General features: G+C 57.2%; 1 protein-coding gene across 5 annotated transcripts; it reads right to left on the bottom strand.

Annotated features, from left to right (window-relative positions):
* Positions 1 to 9,731: 9,731 nt before the first annotated feature.
* On the bottom strand, positions 9,732 to 21,272 carry SLC39A14 (solute carrier family 39 member 14). 5 transcript variants are annotated; one of them, XM_053966582.1, is made up of 10 exons: positions 21,202 to 21,272; positions 18,303 to 18,542; positions 17,820 to 18,089; positions 17,513 to 17,699; positions 16,800 to 16,969; positions 14,766 to 14,888; positions 14,142 to 14,327; positions 13,734 to 13,941; positions 12,626 to 12,810; positions 9,732 to 12,382 (listed from the first exon to the last, which is right to left on the bottom strand). In XM_053966582.1, exons 3-10 carry the CDS (start codon positions 18,072 to 18,074, stop codon positions 12,236 to 12,238), a joined length of 1,461 nt encoding a protein of 486 aa, XP_053822557.1. In that variant the 5' UTR covers positions 18,075 to 18,089; positions 18,303 to 18,542; positions 21,202 to 21,272; the 3' UTR covers positions 9,732 to 12,235. The 5 variants fall into 5 exon arrangements, with proteins under 5 accessions (XP_053822557.1, XP_053822559.1, XP_053822556.1 ...); XM_053966584.1 differs by having other exon boundaries at positions 18,303 to 18,364; positions 21,202 to 21,220; XM_053966581.1 differs by lacking the exon at positions 21,202 to 21,272 and adding an exon at positions 20,026 to 20,836 and having other exon boundaries at positions 18,303 to 18,364.
* Between the last annotated feature and the right edge of the window lie 1,162 nt (positions 21,273 to 22,434).

Raw genomic sequence — 22,434 nt, 5'->3', positions numbered from 1 at the left:
AAGGAGGAAGTTTAGAGCAAACAGCTGCAGCTACTTTAAAAAAAAAAGTGAGCTCCCCAAAGGAGCAGGGAGGGGATTCCTAGATGTCAGCAGGCAGGGAAATTCACCACCTGTTTGCCAAGGTTCCAGCACGGCCACTAATAGATCATTAATGGAGGCACAGCAGGTTTTTTGTGGAAAAGGCAAATCCGGGAATGTGAACCCGACCCTGCTGCGGCTCCCAAGGGGCTTCTGGATCCCCTTTCAAACCTGCTCTAAGCAAACACAACTTTGTGTCCTTCCAAGATCTCACTCCAGGCTGATCCACACGGGAATCCTGGACAAAGCAACCCCCAGAAATATTCCTGCCAATGTTTGCAAAAGGTGGTCACAGCATGGATAAATGGGAAATGGGAGCACAAAATAATGAATTTTGACACAATCAGGGCCTTGGTTTCTCTTCTCTTCCCATCTCAGGCCTCAAACCCTCACCCTTGGTGGGATCCTCGCTGGTCCAACTGCTCTGGATAAAATATTCCTTGCAAGGTGCCTATTCCCAGGTTTGGGAATATCTCTACCCACACATCACCTCAGACCACACCGAGGTGCTGATGGTCCAAAGGAAGCTGCAAAGAATTCAAATCTTCCTGGTGGCCACCCTGGACATCAGCCAGAGTGGATGTTTTGCAAACCAAAAAGCAGCTCCCAAAAAACTGGGATAAATCAGTCCCAATCCCGTGTCAGGGAAGGAGCAGGATGAGAGGAGCCTCCAGCTACTGCTGAAGCAGCAATTCCAGTCTCTGTGCCCTGGTCACTCTTCCTCCAGGAAACCCTCGTGGTTATTTTTCCAAATCATCACCTTTGGGATAATATTCTGTTTGAGAAACCATTTTACCACGTCTTGCTATGTTCAGCAGCTGATAAAAGGGAATATTTTCTGGAGCAATCTAGGTTGACACTACTTCTTCCTGTTCTCCTGAAATTCACCCTGAACCACTTGGGAAACTTGTGCTGGGAAATTCTCCCCAGATCCTCCCTGGAGCAGGGAAAGTGCTTTAAACTCTTATTTTACAGGCCCACCATGCCAAAAGGAACCCCCAGGTGGAAGACTGGTGAAGAATTTTGGAGAAACAACCCCCCTGAGCTCCTCAGGGAGGCTCCCAGTCAGAGGAGATCCCACTGCTCCTCATGCTCCCATCCAGCTCTGCTCCCCAGTGGAAACAGGAGATTCCAGAACCCCAGAAAGGTTTGAGTGGGAAGGGACCTTAAGGATCACCTCATCCCACCCTGATGCTCTCACCAGGCAGCAGCGAGGCTGAAAATCAGAACAGCCTGGACAGCCCAACATTCCTCCTCCTGCCAGGAAAATCCTTAAAATCTGCACTGAGATTTCCTTTTTTTTAGAGCACTCTCTGACACAGGAGCATCCATCCTCCATCCCCCACCTCACTCTGCCCCAGCTCATCACTCCCTCTGCCCCCAGCTTGCTGTCCTGAGGGCTTTTCCCAGGATATCTGCAGATTCCCCATCCCTGGAAGTGTCCAAGGCCAGGCTGGATGGGGCTTAGAGCAACGTGGGATAGTGAAAGGTGCAATGAGGTGAGCTTTAAGATCCTTTCCCAACCCAAAACCATTCCAGGATTCCACACCTGACCCGGCTCTCCTGTGCCACCTTTGGCTTTGGCAGGGCCATCCCAACCTCCAGGAGCCCCTGGGAAGCCAAGCCCTGCATTATGGGATAACGCTGATGCCTTTCTGTGACCTGTTCCCTCACTCCTGCTGCTTAATGATGTCTGATTCCATTAGGATCCGAGCCATCCCCGTCCCATAAACACGGCCGCCGTCCCCTCGCCGTCCCCGGGCAGGGAATACCTGGAAAACGGCCAAGCTGGAGCTGGGAAGGATCCCGGACAAATATAGATCCCCAAGGAGTATCTTTAGATTAGCAGGCAGCTCTGCCCCCACTGAGACCCCAGGATTTACCTAAATAGCTCCTTCAGCACAGCCCAGCGCTCAGAGCTATTTTAAGCCAGCACCCTGCCCTACTTCCTAAGGAACAGCCTTCCCTGCTCCTGCCTGTGCAGCCAGAGCAGCCCCAAACCCACTCCTCTCTCCACTCTGACAGCTTTCATTAAATAAAAAAATACCCTTCTGGCACCGTATCCAATTAATCCAGGCTCATTTATTGCCACGAAGCCCTTCACGGCCTGGAGCGGGGGAAATGGGATTAACCTTTCCCAGCCTGATAGGCACAAAAATAACATGAAACAGGGGAATCCTGAGGAGCACGACCTTCCCTACTGCCCTGCCCACCTCCAGCTGCTGCTGTTCCCAGAGGGAAGGGATAAATCCCAGCCCAATCCACGTGCCTTGATGCTTTACCACTGTTCCCCAATGGTGTTTGGTGCCCGAGGCTGGGTTTGGGGTTTGCCACCAGCATTTCTGTTAATTAGCACATTCATTAGCACGTCTATTAGGCAGCAGAGCATCCCTGTATCCCAGCATCCAGAGATGTGGCAGTTTGAGCCCAAAATGAGGCAACTCTGGCTCTCTCTGGGGCATCCCAGGAACACTTTGGAGAGGAACAGCTCAGTGTTATCCCAAGATATTTGCCTTTGGATTCGTTTTTGGGATGAAATGCCACAAGATCCAGCAAAATCAGCCACAAACCAGCCCCTTTTCCCAGCACATCCCATTTATGGGTAACGAAGCATCTTTCCTGTTTATATATAACAATAATAAGAATACTGGAATTACTTGGTCAAGTTTTGGGTTTTTTTTTCTGGAAACCCCCCCCAAATACCACGTTTCCAAGTAATTCCATGGGATCCCACGGGGTTCCTGCTTCAAGGACTGCCTCACCCCACACCTCCTTGAGCTCTGTCCAGCCAAGTTGCTGTATTATGACACAACTTGCTTTTTAGGGATCCCCCTCCACGTCTTGACCCTGGTGGCATTCGCACTTTTCCCTTGGCATCCCAAGGTCTGAGCACATGGACCTTGGCCTTTATTCCATTTTTAGCCATTTTCAGAGCTCCTTTTCCCCCTAAGTATCCCCTAATTCCTGCAAGACACCAACACTAAACAAGCCAAACCAACCAGTGAATTCAAAACCCCAAAATCTCCTTTAAAGTTAAGATTTTCCTCAATTAAAAAGCTACTTTGACTTTCGTATCGGCGCTTGCTCCGTGATGAAAATTCCCAACACCTCCCAACCTGGAGAAAATCCAACGCTCGAGCTCCCAGAGTTGTAGATGATATTAAAAACAAGGTGGGAAGAAAGCTGCACATTTTTCATCCCCCAAAAGCATCTTCAGGCAGCGAGATGAACTGGAACAGCCTCTGAACTCTCCGAGGAGGCAGCGACTGATCTGAGGCTGGGTTTGGGCTCCCCAGAGGCTCGTGGAACAAATCCTGTGGGATTCTCTCCGTGCCTCCAGCAGCTCCAGAGGCACACTGAGAGGAGGGAGAGGCTCCTCGGGTGACATTCCACCTGGGCTGAGGGTGGAGGTGTCACTGAGGCTATGGGGATGTCCCCAGTGCTCCCAGAAAACCTTGGCTGGGTGTGAAACAGCGGCAGCACGGAATTGTGGATTATGGAATGGGGTGGGGGATAAGGGCCCTGGGAATCACCTCATTCCACCCCTTATCCCACTATTATTCCACACCTCCCACTCTCCCAGGCTGCTCCAAGCAGACCTTGGGCACTTCCAGGGATGCAGGGGCAGCCACAGATTCTCTGGGAATTCCAGCCCAGCCCCTCCTCGCCCTCCCAGCCAGGAATTCCTTCCCAATATCCCATCCAGCCCTGCCCTCTGCCAGTGGGAATCCATCCCTTGTCCCAAGTCCCTCTCCCTGCTGAAACACACCCGGGAGGTTCCCACACAGAGCGGACACTGAAATTTCAGGGAGCGTCACACCAGGGGTTTTAAAATCCCCACACACACTTTCAGTGTGTTCCATTTGGGAAAAAAAAAAACAGGCTGGACATGGAGAAAGGTGCCTGGAAGTCCTTAAGAAAGGACAGCAAAGCAGAAATTGGGAAAACTCGCCCGTTTCCAGGACACCTCTGGCTACAGCACCAGCCCCAGCTTTACACCTCAATTCCTGGGATTTGCCCTTCTCAGAAAAGCAGGAACCCACTTCAGGAATCCCAGGCAGGCACTCTGGGACAGGGTGGGAATTAAGGATGTCTCTGACTTCCAACATCAGCTCCAAAAAGTGGGCGCTGGATCCCGGCTGCTCCCGGCCCAGCAGCTTCCCAACATTTTGTCCATGATACACAAAATAATAACACATGGATAGAGAAAAAATCCCAGTGGGTTATTTGCTCTAAATACCAATATCCCAGGTTTTTAAAGGATTTGTCATGGATGCAACTGGACACAGCTCTGCTTCCCTGAGGATTTTACACCTTCATGCAGGAAGAATGGAGCAGGTGCACGAAATTCAACAAAAAATGACCACAAAATTCAACCAAATATGACCAAAAAAGCTCTGCAGGTTTCCTTTAAACACCCTGAGCTCCAGGATGCATCCACTGCAGCAGCACCATTCCCACCTGCCTGAATAATGTGGATTTTGTAGGATGTGGATCCATCAGTCAATCCCATGGATCCATCAGGTAATTCAAGCCCAGTTTTGGGCTAATGCAGACAACCAGACTCCCTAATCCCTCAGATTTCCAGCAGAACCTTCCCCAATGCTCTTTGGAGACCAAAATTTGGGATGTTAATAATCTCTCCATCATCATCAACCACCAGTTTCCTGTTAAAACTGCACTACAAAGACCAATTCTCGCCTCAAAATTTGAGATATTGATAAAAAGGAACTCCTGACAAATCCCAAAACCAGAGATTTAAAAGAAGCCGCTCCTGACCTGCCTCAAAAGCCAAGATTTTAATTAAAAAAATTTCCTGAAGCACCCAAAAATTGGAGATTTTTAAAAAAGCAATTCATGGCCTACTCCAAAATCAAGATTTTAATAAAAATCAATGCTTGACACACCCCAGAATGTGTGATTTTAATAATGAAGCTCCCTCAGTACAAGTTTTAGCCCAAAACTGTATTTCCTCTGACTAACCGTAATTACAGTTAAGGCGTTCTGCAGGGCCCTGGAGATGTAAATATATAGGTTAAACATAGTTAAAATTCCACATCCTACTTAACTGCAGGCATTTTCCACGGAACAAAATGAGCTTTTATCTTCAGCTTTTTAATTATTAATAACCACGAACAATGTCACCACCTTTAAACAATAACCCCGGCCTGAGAAGGAGGTATTTCTCCCCAAATTTCCACAGGCACTGAGCGCGCCTGGGGGGGGATAAGAAGCAATCTTTGGGAAGTTCACGTGGGTTTTGGGGCGATTTCGGAGTGAGCCTCCACCCCACCTGGGTAGGGATTAACGACAGCAATTAGCAGGATTTTTGTGGGTTGCTGAGAGGAACCAGCAGGATCCCTGACAGGGATTCCAGGGGTGTGGAAGCGCCAGGAACAGGGAGAGCGCCTGGATCCGGGCGACTCAGCTGAATCATAATGGCTGCATTGCCATTACCTTTCCCGAACAAGGCCAACCTAAACACAGGCAGCTGCCTGGGATTTAGCAGGAGATTTACAGACAGCACCGGCCACTCCGGCTGCCCGGAGACCTACAAATCACCACGGCACCAGGAACACCCCGGATCCCCCCCAAATCCGTGAGCGCTCTGGGATTATTCCCATAAAAAAATTTAAAAAAAACCCTCCCACCGTGGGCAAGCTTCCCCGAGCCCGAGGGCCTCCACGCTCCGGCTGCCACCCGGATCCCCTTTCCCTGGGTTTGAGGTTATTAACATCAAACATGTGATCGGCCACATGACAGGCTAAAGGCTAAAAAAAAAAAAAAAAAATAAATAAATAAATTAAAAAAAAAAAAAAAAAAAAGCTTGGACACATCCAGAGGGGAAGGGAGAGATGGCAGCGTGGTGGTGGGTACACCTCTGAGGCCGTGGATTAGAACCATTCCTGGGAAATCGCTGCTTTCCAGCGGCCCGGAACGATGGAAGCCATGGCGGGAGGAGGTTTAATAACGGGGTGATTGTGTAACTTGGAGCCTCCCGGCGAAAGTTGAGGCACCCAGTGGATGTTCCTGGTGCATGGGGACGAGGATGGCACCGGATCAATTAGGGCAGCGAAATGTGCATCCCCCCCAACCTCCTCCTCCTCCTCCTCCTCCCGATCCAGGAGTTTCTCTGCTAACGTATTTCTCTCCTCATTAACTGCTTCGGTGTCTTCTGCTCTTTCCAAAATAGTACCTACTATAACGGGGCCGCAGAGAGGGCCAGCTGGCACCCGCCGCGGGGCATCCAGACACGGAGCAGGGATTTGGGGGAGGAAAGACACGGGGGGCTGGCAGGATGAGGGCAGGGAGGGCTCTCATCCCCCCCCCACCCCTTCCCCCAAATCCTCAGGGGAACCCCAGTTCCACCCAAAGCAGGGGCTCAGCACCCCAATCTGGGGGTGAGGATCTTGGGGGTGCGATGAGGCCCAGGCCAGGATGGGGATTCCCCCCTCTCCCCCCCTAAAAAAAGGGATGTCCCCTGCTGTCACCCCTCCTTGTCACCCCCAGCCAGGCAGCACCGCTGCGCCCACGGCCCCCATCCCGCAGAATGGAGGGAGGGGGCTGCATCTTTCTTGGACCGGGGGGGGGCTAAAAATGCCCTCCATCACCCCAGGTGCCCCCCACCAACCAGAGAATCCCCCCAAATCAAATCCTCTGCAGAGGTTTCTGACAGAACAGGGGTGTCCCCCCAGCCCGATGCCCCCATCTTAAGGGGACTGTCCCACTGGACCCCCCTCCTGCTGCTCCAGGCCTCCCCCTCCCCTCTCTCTTGGGATGACCCCCCCCAAAATCACGCTCTCCCCGATTTTCCAGCCTCCCCCCAGCCTGGGGGTGCTCCTCATTCTCCCCCCACTCAGGGGATGACCCCCCAAACCAGAGTCCTCCTTAACGGGGGGGTCACCCACCAGAACACCCCTCCTCACCACTCCAGGCATCCCTACCCCCCCAGGGCCCTCCTTTAACGGGGGTGCCCCTCCAGAACACCCCCCCAAAATCACGCTGCCCCCCTTCCTTTCTCGGTTCTCCCCCAAGCCTGGGGACCCCTCCTCAAACCAGGCTCCCCCTCCAGAACAGGTTCCCCTCACCCAAACCAGGCATCCCCTTTCTTTTCTCCGGCTTTCCCCAGCCGGAGGGGCGGGGGGGACTCCGTTAACCTGGAGACCCCCCCTCAAAACCATGCATAGCCCCATATTTCTGGGGAAAATCCCCCTAAACCAGGCTCCCCCTCCTCCCATATCACGCTCCCTCCCTCTCCTTTCTCCGGGCTCCTCCAACCTGGGGACACCCCAAATCAGCCTCGCTCCCTTTCTTCGGGCTCCCCCACTTTGCAGACGCCCCCCTTTAACCACGCTCCCTCAGCTTGGGACCCCCCCCCCCCTTAAAATCACGCTTCACCCCCCCCCTTTTCTCCGGCCTCCCCCAAACCAAGTACCCCCCCACAAACCAGGCATATTCCCCTCGCCTTTCTCGCGGCTCCCCCAGCTTGGGGACCCCCTAAAACCTCGCTCGCCCCCCATTTCTCGCGCCCCCCCCCCCCGCGCCCCCCCGCGCAGGCAGGGGGCGCCCTCACCGCCCCCTCACCCTTGACGATGCGCTCGGTGGTCGGCAGCTTGTTGTGGCCGCGCCCGGACATGGTGGCGGCGGCAGCGGCGGCGGCACCGCTCCCCGCCGTGCCCCGCTCCGCTGCCCTCACCCGGAGCGGGGGCCGCGCGGGTGCTCCCGGCGGACCCGCTGGGCTGCCCCGGCGGCGGCTCCGCGGCGCTGCGCTCCCCCCGTCCCGCCCCCGCCGCCGCCGCCACACCCGCCCTCCGCCCTCTGCCCCCCCCCACCTCGCCCGCGCCTGCGCCACGCCCGCCCCGCCCGCCATCTTGGAGGGGAAGGGGCGTTGCTAAGCAACGGGGGGGGCAACATGGCGGCGGCGCTGAGGGGAGGGCGATGGCGGCGGGGCTGTTTGAGCGCCCTCGGGCACAGCTTCGCCGGAGAGCGCTGGGACCCCACACTGCCGTGGGAGGGACTGTAAGGATCAGTCTTGCCGTGCCCAGGGATACCTCCCACTGTCACAGGTTGCTCGGCCTTGGGTGCTTCCAGGGATGCAGGGGCAGCCACAGATTCTCTGGGAATTCCGTCCCAGCCCCTCCCCGCCCTCCCAGCCAGGAATTCCTTCCCAATATCCCATCCAGCCCTGCCCTCTGCCAGTGGGAATCCATCCCTTGTCCCAAGTCCCTCTCCCTGCTGAAACACACCCGGGAGGTTCCCACAACAGAGCAGACACTGAAATTTCAGGGAGTGTCACACCAGGGGTTTTAAAATCCCCACACACACTTTCAGTGTGTTCCATTTGGAAAAAAAAAAACAGGCTGGACATGGAGAAAGGTGCCTGAAAGTCCTTAAGAAAGGACTTTCCTTCCCAATATCCCACCCAAATCTCCTTTTCCCAGTGGGAGCCATTCCCTGTGTCCTGTCCCTCCATCCCTTGTCCCCAGATCCTCTCCAGCTCTCCTGTAGCCCCTGTAGGCCCTGAAGGGGCTCTGAGCTCTCCCTGGATCCTTCCCTTCTCCAGGTGAAACATCCCCAGCTCTCCCAGCCTGGCTCCAGAGCTGATACTCCTTAAACAGAAAATTGTTGAGGGAAAGGAAAAACAAGACAATGGTCTGTCCCTACCACTTGAAGATGAAGGAGGACAGGGTTAGGTGGGACATTGGGAAGGAATTCCTGGCTGGGAGGGTGAGGAGTGGCTGGGATGGAATTCCCAGAGGAGCTGTGGCTGCTCCTGGATCCCTGGAAGTGCCCAAGGCCAGGCTGGAGCAACTTTGGAGAGTAAAAGGTGTCCCTGCACATGGCAGGGGTGGCACTGGATGGGCTTTAACCAACCCAAACCATTCCAGGAATTCCATGGCCCCATCCAGCAGCGTTTTCTGACGTAACTCAGCTTTCAGGCATTCAGCAAAACACAAGGATTTTGCAGCAGAAGAGTGCAAACCTGGAAGTGCTGATGAGCAGGAGCAAGTCCGATGCTCACCGTGACCTTCCTTGCTTAATAAAACATTAATTTTTTTGTTTAATATAAAACACCTCAGAATATCAAGATTTGGTTTCTTTAGCTGCAACAGGGTTTCTAAAAATTGCATTTGCTGCTCAGAGTTGGCAGATTTGGGGGGTTGGGATGGTGTAGAAAAAGGCAAAAAAGGAGAAGTAGAAAAGCAAAGTTTGCTTTTTTTTTTCTTTTTTTTCTTTCTTTTTTTTTTTTTTCCCTAGTGGAGGGTAGGAAAACAAGGACACAAACACTGCCAGGAGCCTGGCTCGTGCGAGCTGGGGACAAATCCAGCATCCCACATCCCCCAGCCAAACCAGGGCTTGGAAATACATTTCAGATAATTTTTTTTTTTTTTTAATATATAAATATATATAAATAATTAAGGAAGGGTTTTTGGAGCCGCAAAGGCCGTGCCATGCGGGCAGGCTGGGGGTTGTCAGTGCCACCTTCTGTCAGCCGCGCCGCACTGCACAGCCACGGAAATCCAGCTGGAAAACCGGGATTGCATCACCCAGCCCCGCTCCAACCCTTCCCCTTGGAAAAATCCTGAGCCAGCAGCGCTGCCACCCCTCCAGCCGGGAGGATTTCACTGCCGGAGCACGCCTGGGACCCTCCGTCATTACAGAATATATTTTATTTATGGAATTTTACAAATATCTGTACAATTCACGTGACATTTAAGTTAACGCTCTTTGCTCTTCTCCTACAACACCTGAGTTATAATTGAAATACTGAGATGGAACTTGAGCTTCCAACCGGGTGAGGGCAAGGAGACACGGATGAAAATCCACGAGGAGCTCGATTCGGGTGGGTTGCCATCCCTCTCCCACTGGCAGGTGCCAGCCTGCCCAGGGGGAACAGGAGCTCTCCTTGGGTGGCAGGGCAGCCTCATTTCTCACCCCCACCCCAATCCCAGATCTCCGGGTTGCAGATTCCCCAGGAAACGGGGATAAACTGGAAACGAGAAGACGGCGGAGTTGTGACCCCCCCCACAGCGAATCCTGCCGGCTCTGAGGATGCCAAGCCCTGCTCTCTGCCACTTCCCAGCTCTTGGGGACCTCCCAGGCACAATCCAGAGGGGACAAACCCCCCACGTCCCCCTGTCCTCCCCCATGGAAGCTTTTCCAACCTCCTGTGCCCTGCCAGCCACATGGTGTTTTCCAACTGCTTCCTGGAGAGAGAGGAGAGGGAGAGGGAGAGGGCACCCGTGCCAGTGAAAAGGACTCAGATTTTCCACATCAGCTGGGGCTGTGGCTCTCTCAAGCAAGGAAAAAGTGTTTCCAATGCCCCTCTGCTCCTGGAACCTGCAGCACAGGGAATGCCTGCGAGGTGTGGAATGCCCCAGCCAGCGCAGGCCACGCTGCTCTGTCGCAGTGGGAAAAGTGACTTTTGGTGACAACCCACAAAGGACACCACACGGGACATAGTGGAGTCTCTCCTTGAGGGAATCACCTTCACTTCGGGTGAAAGGTGATCCCAAAAAGGCTCCCTGCTCCTCCAGAAGTTGGTATTTAGGTTTTGGGGTGCAGGACAAAGCCAAGAGCCGGGGTTGCTGCGGGGACAAATGGCCAGACTAGAAAAGCCACCGAGAGTGCGGGTGATGATCCATGAGGATCCCGGCAGTGCCAGAGGCCACGGGCTCGGTGACAGCTGTTGGGAGCTTAGGAAGAACATCACCCAGCTGGGAATTACAGGAATTCAGGGATTACAGCGATCCAGCCAGGGTACAACACTGCCAGGGGTGCTGAGCCTGTGCCAGGGCCCTCTGTCCTGAGATGGGCAGGAATAATAACCTGGCACAGCCTCAGGTTTGCTTTCCTCAGAGGGCAAAGGGAAGGTGTGGGAGCCTCAGCTCCAGCACGGTGCCACCACCCTGTCACGCTCCACACACCTGCACAGGTGGGCAGTGAAGGAAGACACTTCACCAACACTTCCAAAGCACCTGCACCTCTCCTCCATCCCAATCCAGCGCCAAACCACGACGGATTCTCCTGAATCCACACGGCCACAAGCTCACACCAGGTACAGGACAAGGGGTCTGGGGGCAAAAGGGGTGCAAGGGAACCTCAAGCAACACAGGTGGGGTGGGCAACCTTATCAATATGATAATAAGTAATTCACCTAGTGAATCTGGGGAACGCCAGCCCGGAGGCAGAGCTGGGAAGTGCCTGGAATTTCTCTGGCTACTCCCTAAGGCTGGGAACATGCAACCTAAAGAGGTTCACAGTCTGAGTTTTGCTTTTAAAAACACCCCCCACCCCACCCTGAACCTTAGCACTGCTTAAAAACCGGTGGCTGATCCTGGCTGTCACCGTGAGCTTGGACACAGCCTGAGGAGAAATCCCTGGGCTGGAGCCTGCGGCCGGGCAGGGCTCTGCTCTCCTCCCCTTCTGAGCAGCCCTCACGGAGGAGGAGCTGGGGCTTGCCCCTGATTCCAGCAGCACGGACTGAAGGGAGGTCAGGCATCCCAGCAGGCTTCTCCCAGCAGCCCAAGTGTCACTCCAACCCAGTTTGGTGTCCTCTGCTCTGAGCACTGACACCCAAAATGTGCTTTAAAACCCCCGCCCTCTTCACCCCGCTCTCGCCAGGGCATTGTCCGGGCTGAAAGGGAGCAAAAGCAGTCAGATGATGGTGACATCGTGAACCTCCTCATCCTCGGAGAGCACAGCTCTGAGGGCTGGCTGTGGGGAACGCTCTGAGAAGGGTCTGTCCCTGTCTGTCCCCATCACACACCCCCAGAGGGGTCAAGACAGCCTCATGTCCCACGGGAACGCTCCAAGCACGACGAGAGGAGCAGCACGGCTGGAGCAGCTCCTGTCTCCCCATTCCATCCTTCCTGGGAGAGGCGAGGAGAGAAGGGATATGACACTGGACAAAGTCAGGTCAGTCCTATGGGAAGGGGAATTCCACTCCCCTCAGCCTTAAACCAGAAAAAAAAAAATCCATGGAATAGCTTTCAAAGCAATGTCTCTCCTGTAGTGTGACGTCAGTGCCTGCACAGGTACCGTCGTATGTTTGCAGCAGGAAAAGGAAAGAAAAAAAAAAAAAAAAGAAAAAACCCTCCCCCCCACAAAAAAAAAACATGGAAAAATTGGATCAGGGCTGCAGCTCGGGCTGGTCCTACCCTATCTGGATCTGCCCCGAGTACATGGTGAGCAGCACCATGATGGTGAAGCCCGTGAGCAGCCCCACGTTCTGGATGGCGAAGGTGATCAGGGCGCTGCCGTTCTGCTCGTCCTCCCGGCTCACCTCGTTCATCTCAGGGAACTGCAGGGGGGAAAAGTTGGGGTGGCAGGGCTCAGTGACAGCCCCATCCTTCTCAGCAAACATCCACCACCCTCCCATCCCGGGGATTTCAGCCAGGCAAAGCAAAGCAGAGATATCTGCGTGTGCCGAGGGAACAGAGCAAACCCCGCCGTGCCTGCAGGCTGAGGGCAAGCAGAGCTTTTCCTAGGAAAAAAATCCCAGGGCTCAGGGTTCTGGGCTCAGGATTTGGGGCTCAGGATTTACCATGTCAGCCAGTGCTATGTACAGGAACATCCCTCCAGCCAGGGCGAAGATCCAGTTGGCAGAGAAGTGGCTGCCGGCCACGATGCCGAAGGCCAGGCCCACGTAGCAGCAGCAGGCGGAGATGAAGTTGAAGAAGAGCGCCTGGCGAATGGTCATCCCAGCATTCAGCAGGATCACAAAGTCCCCTGTGGGAGAAGAAGATGGGAGGATGAGGAGGGAAGGGCTGTCAGCAGCATTGGGACAGCACCGACTCGAGCTCGTAGAAACCCGGAATATCCCGAGTTGGAAGGGGTACAAGGATCAGAGTCCAACCCCTGGAGTGCACAGAACACCCCAAACATGACAGCACAGCCCAGATCAAGTGTGGGCTCCCTGTGGCTGCTGGCACTGGGCACTGACCATCACACTGCCCCTGAATTTGGACATTGACACCCAAACCTGCCTCTCCTTCACTGACCATTCCACTACTCTTAAATTCAGACATTCACACCCAAATCCACCTCTCCTTCACTGATCTCTCCACTTCTCCTAAATTCAGACATTCACACCCAAACCTGCCTCTCCTTCACTGACCATTCCACTACTCCTAAATTCAGACATTCACACCCAAACCCACCTCTCCTTCACTGACCATTCCACTACTACTAAATTCAGACATTCACACCCAAACCTCTCCTTCACGGACCATTCCACTACTCCTAAATTCAGACATTCACACCCAAATCCACCTCCCCCACTCATCTGCCCCTAAATTTGGACATTCACACCCAAACTTGCCTCCCACTCACTGACCACAGCACTGTCCCTAAACCCACACACTCACACCCAAACCCACCTCCCCTCCACTGACCACTCCAAATTCAGACATTCCCTCCCAAACCAATGAGGTGTTGAGGGTTTGGTTTTTTTTTGTCTTCAGATGCCTCCATCTAAATTTAAATCTCAGACATCATATTACCTCGTTATTTTTAGAGCGGCGATTACTCAGAGCAGTTTACAGCCCTCCCTCTCAGCAGCATCACTGTTTATTCCACCCCAAATTCGCCTTTCTGTATGGACAAAGGATGGACTCCAGAGCGAGCAGGGGCACACCCAAGGAGCCACATACCCAGCTCGTGTGGGAACTCCTCGCAGAGTATGGCCACGGAGGTGCTGATCCCCTGGAAGACGGACACGGTGAAGGAGGCGCCGATGGCCAGGCCGTCGATGAAGTTGTGGAGGCCGTCGCTGAGCGTGATCATCCAGGCCAGCGTCCCGATGTCCGAGTACCTCACCTCCTTCAGCCAGTAGCACGCGCTCTGGGAGGCCTGCAGGTCCTGCCACAGCACCCCAAAACGGAGTCAGCACCCAAATGGGGTCACTGATCCCTCCTCCAGACGGGAAAACCACCCCACTAACCATTGAACCCGCACAGCCGAGCTGTTTGTTCCCACCACACACCGAGAATTTGGGCTGCAGAACCGCCTTTAACTGACAGGTGGGATTTTGCCACGTTGCCACGGGATGAGGCGCTCACCTGGACAGAGAGGGAGCCCACCACGGCCTTCTCATCCCCGGAGGGGGGCTTGCACTCCAGGTCGCTGGTGATGTGTGGGATCATGTGGTCCAGGTCCCCGTTCTGCAGCTTCTCCGTGACCCCCTCCTCCTGGTCCTTCTTGGAGGGCAGAGCCTCGGGGCCGTAGTGGCTGTGCCCGTGGTGGTGCTGCGGGATCAGGGGATTCATGGCTGTCAGTCATCCCAAAATTCCTGCTCTTACCTACCCTGCCACCCCGATATTCCTGCTCTTTGCTGCCCCACTATCCTGAAGTTCCTGCTGTTTCCCATCCTGCCATCCCAATATCCCTGCTGTTTCCCATGCCTCCATCCCGAAATTCCTGCTGTTTCCCATCCCAATATCCCTGCTGAGGACCAATATTCCTGCTGTTTCTCACCCTGCCATCCCAATATCCTTGCTCTTTCCCATCCCAATACCCCTGCTGTTTCCCACCCCACCATCCCAATATTCCTGCCGCTTCCCACCCCTCCATCCCGAAATTCCTGCCGTTTCCCACCCCTCCATCCTGAAATTTCTGCTGTTTCCCACCCAGCCATCCTGAAATTCCTGCTGTTTCCCACCCCACCATCCCCTGCTCCACCTCACCTGGTCCTTCTGCTTCAGGAGCATCTTCAGGATCTTCTCCGTGAAGAAGAAGAGGTAGAAGCCCCCGAACACCACAGCGGATTTGGAAACGTAATAATCTTCCTGAGGGTTGAATCCAAACGCCTGCAGGCAGGAGGGGACCCGGGAGAGGATGAGGAGCAGGCCCTGGCAGTGTCCTTCATCTGCCTTTGCCCCTGGGGTGACACTGGAGGGGTGACACAGCTCTGAGCTCTCTCTGAGGAGCAGCTGCTTTGGGGACAAGCTCAGGAAACACCTTTGGGCACCTGTGATCTCCCTCACTCCCTCCTCCAAGCCGGCTGTGCCCCAAGGCTTTGGATCCAGCACCTGCCCTGGGGCAGGGATGCCAAAACCAGGCTCCTCTCTGCAGGGGGGGACCTGTCTCCAGGGCTAGAAAAAGCCAGAAAAGGCAATAAAACAACGATTCTCTGCTTGAAGCAGACCAGGGATCTCCCTGGAGCCATTCCCTTCCAAACTCCAGCTCCGAGGGGCTTCCAGCCCTCCATACCTCGCTCTGGGCTCCCCTCCGATGCCGCCTTCCCCTTCTCCAGCCAGCGAGCGCCCAGAGAGAGAGAGAGAAACAGCCCCAGAGAGAGAGAGAAAAGCACAGACCTCTCCCTACCTCGGGAATGAGCTGGAAGAGGGCGTTGGAGTAGAGAGTTCCAATCGCCAGAGCTATGAAGTAGAGGAGCAGCCGCTTGTAAAAGGTCTTCTTCATGAAGGGCACCACGCTGGCTCCCACCAGCGAGCACAGGGAGATGACGGAGACGCAGAGGAAACCGTAACCCAGACTGGCAGAGCCAAACCCACCCCGGGGAGATGGGAGACGGGAAGGGACGAGATCAACGTGGGGATGGGCGGGGAAGGAATCCACACCGACAGGACAGAGAGAGGAGGGAGAGGGAGAGAAGAGGACATTCATTAGTGATTGTTGTTCATCCGGCGCCACCTCCAAAGGGCGAGCCCGGCGCTCGGCGGCTTTGGGAACGTTTGGGAATCTCGGCCGAGTTTTGGCAGCCAGGCCATGTCCCAGCCAGCCCCCAGCTCTGCTCCGTGGGTCATTCCCAAGCCACAGAGCGCCCGGGTGCCCCGAGCACCTCGTACGCTCCAGCCCTGTCCTGCAGCCGGCCCCTGCTGGGGCGCTCCGGGTGCCGGCGGGGCTGGAGCGTACCTCTGGCATTTCAGTTCCTGGCAGATCAGGAATTAGAGGCGCTTGGTTTCTATATCCAGCAAATAAAAGTTGCAGTTCTGGAGCTGAAAAGCTTGGAAAAACATCCCGCTGCCAGCATGGATGAAGCGTTCGCTGCCCAGCAGCAAACAGGCAACGCCAGGGGGAAAAACCCGCTGGAATTTTAAGGGTGGATGTGCCAAATCCAGCTCATCCTCTGAGGAGGCACCTGGACCACGTTCCAAAGGTTTCCAGTCCAGATGGATTTATTCAGCCCCAGAACTGCGCAATTACAACACAATTAATTTGCAATATTTCTGTCGGTCCCATCAGAGCACCAGGAAACCTCATGGAAGCCAGAACCCTTGTGGGAACATCGGGCTGGGAAATCAGCTAGGGGAAGAAAACCAGGCAATTAAAGGATTTGTAAAAGTTGGCCGATTCCAGCCGAAGCCGCTGCTTCTCTAGGCTGTCCTCCATGCTTTTATATGGATATTTGATTATATTTTCATGGATATTTCACATTTTTTTCCCCTCTGGCTCATGCCAGTACTGTTGCCACAAGCGTGGCTGAGCACATAACTCCAAGGGATAAACTCCTGGACACCCAGAGCAGGAGCAAACAGCTTCTCCCAGCACATTCCCACTGCTCAGACGTGGCAGGGATGGGGGACACGGAGGGTTTCCTGGTGCTCGGAGGGGTGAGAAAAGCCCTGCGCAGCCCCTTGAGCCAAGCCCTGAGCCTCGGGTGACGAGGGGTCGGATCGATTCGGCGGGGTGGAGGCAGAGAGGGCGCCCACGGAGCTGCCCCCGGAGACGGGGAGAGAGGCAGGGACGTTCTACCGCACCTCTGGGATGAGCTGGAAGAGCGCGTTAGAGAGCAGCGTGCCGATGGAGAGCGCGATGAAAAACAGGAGCACCCGGCTGAAAAAGGCCTTCTGGGAACACGGGACGATGAGGACTCCGAGCAGGGAGGCCACGTTAATCATGGACACACTGAGAAAACCAAAGCCCCACACTGCGGAACGAGAAGAAACGAGGGCCAGACATTACCGAGGCTCTCGGTGAGCCCGGACCCGGGCGGGTGGGAAAGGCCGGCTCCCGGGCTGCTCCCCGTGCTCCAGATGCTCCAGCTGCGACAAAACCATCGTGTTTGGTGCAGGGAAGGTGGGAATGAAGCCACGGGGTTCCTTGGAAAAGGTTTTCCCGAGCCAGCCCCAGCGTGGGAGAAGCCGAGCTGTGCTCAGGGCAGCTGATCCAAGACCTCGGGCATCGTCGGGAGCTGGCTGAGAGTCCACCAGCAGCTGGAGGCCAGCGGGTCCCTCCAGGTCACCCCCTCCCACCCAGGGGAACCCACAGCAGAGTCCCCTCCTCATCCAGCTATCCCGGAGGCACAGAGGTTATCCCGGCAAAACCACACCACAGCGAGGAGAACTCGGTCAGGATTCCCAGCTGCCGGAGGCAGGGAATTCCCAGGAGTGGGAACTGGCTGTTCCTCGTGTCCCCACGCTCTGTGCCCAGGCCCAGGCAGTGCCGTGGCCCCCCCCAGCACCCCAATTACCTTCAGCTGAGCTGGGCCTGCTCTCCTCTGTCTGCTCATTCTCCTCATTTTCCAGGTTTTCGGAGGCGCACGCCCCCGACTCCAGCTGCTGCAGGATGGTGGGGCAGAACTCCTTGAACTCGCCGGGCCCCACAGGGGAGCCCTCGCTCAGGTTGTGGATGGCAAAAAGCTCCACGGAGCTGAAGCACTGGGGGAGGGAAGGGACAGAAATGTGCCTTGAGATTCCCACAGCTCCGCGGGGAGATTTCGGGAATCCGCAGGGAGGTTTTGGGGGCCCGCAGGGAGGTTTTGGGGGTCCCCTCCTTACGCGGGAGAGGTTCAGGCGCTGCTGAGGTGTTTGGGAGACATTGGCGTGTCCCACTCCCACATCCAGGTGGTTCAGCAGGGCCTTGAGCTGCTTCAGGCTCAAGGTCTGGCTCTCCCCGTAGCGCTGGAGCAGATCCTGCAGGAAGGAGGCTGCGGAGACGCCGGGGCTGTCCCTGCCCGCCCGGACCTGCGGGCAGGGGAGGAGGCAGAGCAGCAGGAGCAGGCAGCAGCTCCGGGGGCCCGCGCTGGGGATCATGGTGCCTCTGGGATGCTGGGAGAGAAACCACACCGCTGTTGGCTTTGGCATTCCCAGCGCTCCGACCACAGCTCCTCCACCCCACCGATGGATTTATCCTCAGGGAAAGGGGGAGCAGCGCTGCGAGCACCCAGATCCTGAGGAGGACTCTGCATTTTTTCCACAATCTTTCCGTGCAAAACCACCCCCTCCTCCTCCACCCTGAGCCACCCCGAGCCCCTCACTCACCGTGGGGGGCTGCCAGGACACGGCTCCTGGGGGCTCTCCAGCTCCGCAGCACCTCGGGGACCCTGGGAAGAGCAGGATGGTCGGGAAGCAGGCAGGGCTGCGCCAAAATCCAGCTGTGCCAGCCCCAAATCCAGCTCTGTGGGGCGTGAGGAGCCAGGCTCCAGCCCTGGCCACGCGTGGCTCCCCTCGGTGTCACCGGGGCTGGGACACAAACACCTCAATGGCAGGAACACGGGAGCCCTGGGGACAGAGGTGGCCTGTTCTTAAGGTTATAATTTAACCAGGATAATTACCATGAACCGAGTGCTGCCCCGTTTAACTGTAGGTGCCTTTATAGTGTTTGCCCAGAATCAATCCTTGCCCTCTCTGTCCCTTTCATATGGGCCGGGAATTGATAAAAGAGGGGTGGCACAGCCCCGGGGTGCAAAGGAAGGGGCTCAGGGAGAGGAGGGGACGCCAGGCACGACCTGCACGTCCACCTTGGGAGGCACCCAAGAGCCTGGAGCTCAGGCTGCCTTCCTGGAAAAGCCTCCCTTGAAAGGTGGACGGCAAATTTGGGATTGGCAAAGGAGAAAATAAAAGTCTGCAGCCTCCATCAATGCAGCAGCCATCCCAGTCCCAGTGTGGGGCTCCAGGTGCACCTCCTGATCCCCCTGGAGGGGCTCCCGGTGCTCCCGAGCCAGCCCTGGGCACCCCGCAGTGCCTGGCCTGTGCTGACGGCTCACAGGCTCCAGTCTCTTCCAAAAACCAGGAGACTTTTGAAGCCCGGCCAAGCAATTGTTCCAAAAATAACCCGGGGCCAGGAATTCCACACCGAGGGGCTGCCGGGGGAACCGCAGGACCCCACTCCCCATCCAGGACCCGGCTGCCCCTGAAGGCTCCCACATTCCCGCAGGGTTTACCAGCTTTACCACCACTTTGTGAGCTTTGTTCTCCGGGGAGCTTTTAGCCTTCTCCTGCCAGGGCTTAGCTCGGATGCTTTGACTTAACCCCTCACCTCCCAAAACGAGGGAGGGAGCCCATCCAGAGCGGTGCTGGGAACACCCTGCTGGGTGGGGGGACCCGAGGGACCCCTTCAGCATCCCCCAGCGAGCCCAGACCCTTCCTCTGCCTCCCTATCCCAACCCACCCTTCCAGGTGGGTCCTCCCGGGCTCCGTGGGACATCCAGGCTGCCGGTGACTCCCAGAGGTGCTGGCACGCAGCCCAACGTGCCAAAGGTTTGTCCCGGCTGGCCGCACGTCCCGCTGGCTGCCCTTTCCAGCCGGGTGCTCCCCAAATCCCCGGTGCCACCGGGAGCCGTCCCGCTCCCTGCACACCGATGGCCCGGCCCGTGCCAAGGCACGCAGCTCTCTCCGCTGCCAAAACCCCTCGCGGGGGTTTCTCCCGAAGCCGGGCCGAGCCGGATACACCCAGGGTGGAAAACCGGACCTCAACCTTCCCCCTGCTGCCAAAGGAAAGGCAGAGCCGGGCAGCGGCCGGAGCCGCACAGGCTCGCTCCGTTTTAGGGCAAAACGAGGTGGAGGAGCCGGCCCAGCGGAGAGAAGGGCCCGAAAGAGGCACATCCCGGGGGCTCCGACCTGCTGCAATCCCGGGGCAGGGCAGGAGGATGCCGAGCACACCCAGCCCAGCATCCCGGGACAAACGGGACGCGGTAAGCACCAAACACCGAGCCTCGCCAGCTGCGCCCCCGCCCCCGGAGCCCCCCGGCCTCCTGCCCGCTACCTTCAAGGGCGTCCTCCCACCGGGATGCGCTCCCGGAGCCCGGAGCCAGCGCCTGACCTACTTTATCTCTCCTCGGCATGGGACAAACCGCTGCCACGCGAAGGGACGGATGCCCGGCAGGGATGTGCCCGGGAGCGATGCCACGACAGCACAACGCAGCTCCCGAGGCCAGGCAAACCCTTCCCATCTGCCCGGGCTCCCCTTGCCAGGGATCGCCGATCCCGGCCGCAATCCACACAGCCCGCTCCCCCCGCTCGGAGCGGGAATAAGAAGCGCTGGCACAGCCGAGCATGACCCCGGCGACGTCAGCCCGGCGCCAGGCGCTTCCCGAAATCCCGCGCAGGGACAGCTGGCTGCCGCAAGCCGGGAGGGGACAGGGCCAGCGGGGCCCCCAAATCCCACCGCCCGGACCCGTCCCGCTCCTGCCGGGGCGGTCGGAGCCAGCGGGGCCTCCGGGAGCAAACGGCGCTCCACGTGTCCTGCGGCAAGGAGGGCTCCCAGGAGCCGCAGGTTTTCCGTGCCCTGCGGCTCGTCCCCGGGGCTGGCAGCGGGGTCACCGACACCCTGGGCTGCCCCTGGAGCGCCGGACAGTGTCGTGTCCCTTCCTTCCCCGTGATCCCAGCCCGGGGCGGGCAGATGGGCAGCGGAACCGGGAGATCCCCGGGGCATCGCACCCCACAGGGACCCCCCAGTCCTGCCCAGTGCCCCCCGGAACGGAGCCGCTGCTGTCGCCCGGTCCCTGCCGCATCTCACCCTTCTCCCCATCCCACCGCCGCTGCCTGGTCCCAGAGCTTCCACTGGTGGTGCCAGACCCCATAGCTGGGCCCTGCACCCCAAATTGAGTCCTGCACCCCACAACAGGGTCCTGCACCTCCGACCTCACCGCTACCTGCCCCCTCCCCTGCCCCAGACGCCACGGGCTGTCCCAAAACCAGCCCCCATGGCTGTCCCTAGGACCGGCCCCAAACCCTAAACAGCCGCTCGCTGCATCCTACATCCCTCCCTGCATCCCCCATCCCCATCCGGGGCTCGGGGCCGGCCCCAGCCCGCTCCCCCAGCTCCGCTGCCTCCCTCCCCGCGGGGCCCGTCCCCGCAGCCGGTTCCCCGTCGCATGGCAGCACTGCCGTGCCTGTCCCGTGCCTGTCCCGTGCCTGTCCCGGTCCGTCCCGGTCCTACCTCCGCTCCCGCTCCCGCCGCCGCCGCTCGGGGCCGCGCAGTGCGCACGCGCGGCCGCCGGCACGGGGAGCGCCCCCATTGGCTGCCGCCGCCTCAGGCCACGCCCCCCACGCTTCAGGCCACGCCCTCTCAGCGGCGCAGCGCCGGGACCCCCCAAAATCCCACCCGGGACCCCCAAAAATCCCACCCGGGAACCCCAAAAATCCCACCGGGAACCCCAAAAATCCCACCCGGGACCCCCAAAAATCCCACCGGGAACCCCAAAAATCCCACCCGGGACCCCCAAAAATCCCACCGGGAACCCCAAAAATCCCACCCGGGACCCCCAAAAATCCCACCGGGAACCCCAAAAATCCCACCCGGGACCCCCAAAAATCCCACCGGGAACCCCAAAAATCCCACCCGGGACCCCCAAAAATCCCACCGGGACCCCCAAAAGTCCCACCCGAGACCCCCAAAAATCCCACCCGGAACCCCCAAAAATCCCACCGGGAACCCCAAAAATCCCACCCGGGACTCCCAAAAATCCCACGCGGGACCCCCAAAAATCCCACCGGGAACCCCAAAAATCCCACCCGGGACCCCCAAAAATCCCACGCGGGACCCCCAAAAATCCCACCGGGACCCCCAAAAATCCCACGCGGGACTCCCAAAAATCTCACTCGGGAACCCCCAAAAATCCTACCCGGGACCCCCAAAAATCCCACCCGGGACCCCCAAAAATCTCACTCGAGACCCCCAGAAATCCCACTCGGGAACCCCAAAAATCCCACCCGGGACCCCCAAAAATCTCACCCGAGACTCCCAAAAATCCCACCCGGGACCCCCAAAAATCCCACCCGGGACTCCCAAAAACCTCACCGGAGACTCCCAAAAATCCCACCCGGGACCCCCAAAAATCCCACCGGGAACCCCAAAAATCTCACCCGGGACCCCCAAAAATCCCACCGGGAACCCCAAAAATCTCACCCGGGACCCCCAAAAATCCCACCGGGAACCCCAAAAATCCCACCCGGGACCCCCTAAAATCTCACTCTGGACCCCCAAAATTCCCACCAAAGATCCCCTAAAAAAATCCATCTGGAACCCCAAAAATCTCACCCAGGACCCCCTAAAATCTCACTCGGGAACCCTAAAAAATCCCATCCAGGATCCCCTAAAAAAATCCAACCCAAAAACCCCCAAAACCCTGTCTGGGATCCCAAAAATCCCACCCAGGACCCCCTAAAAAAA

This window comes from Vidua chalybeata, chromosome 28 (assembly GCF_026979565.1).
Source record: "Vidua chalybeata isolate OUT-0048 chromosome 28, bVidCha1 merged haplotype, whole genome shotgun sequence".
In the NCBI taxonomy this organism is placed as follows: domain Eukaryota; kingdom Metazoa; phylum Chordata; class Aves; order Passeriformes; family Viduidae; genus Vidua; species Vidua chalybeata.
The sequence above is the reverse complement of the archived record's forward strand: the minus strand, read 5'-3'. Positions and strand labels throughout refer to the sequence as shown.

Excerpts from the sequence above, each read along its gene's own strand:
- SLC39A14 (XM_053966581.1), bottom strand. The coding sequence starts at position 20,317 with ATGCTCGGCTGTGCCAGCGCTTCTTATTCCCGCTCCGAGCGGGGGGAG. Across the intron at positions 18,090-18,302 it reads TGTCCTGGCAGCCCCCCACG|CATCCCAGAGGCACCATGAT; the intron begins GTGAGTGAGGGG and ends TTTCTCTCCCAG. Across the intron at positions 17,700-17,819 it reads AGCGCCTGAACCTCTCCCGC|TGCTTCAGCTCCGTGGAGCT; the intron begins GTAAGGAGGGGA and ends TCCCTCCCCCAG.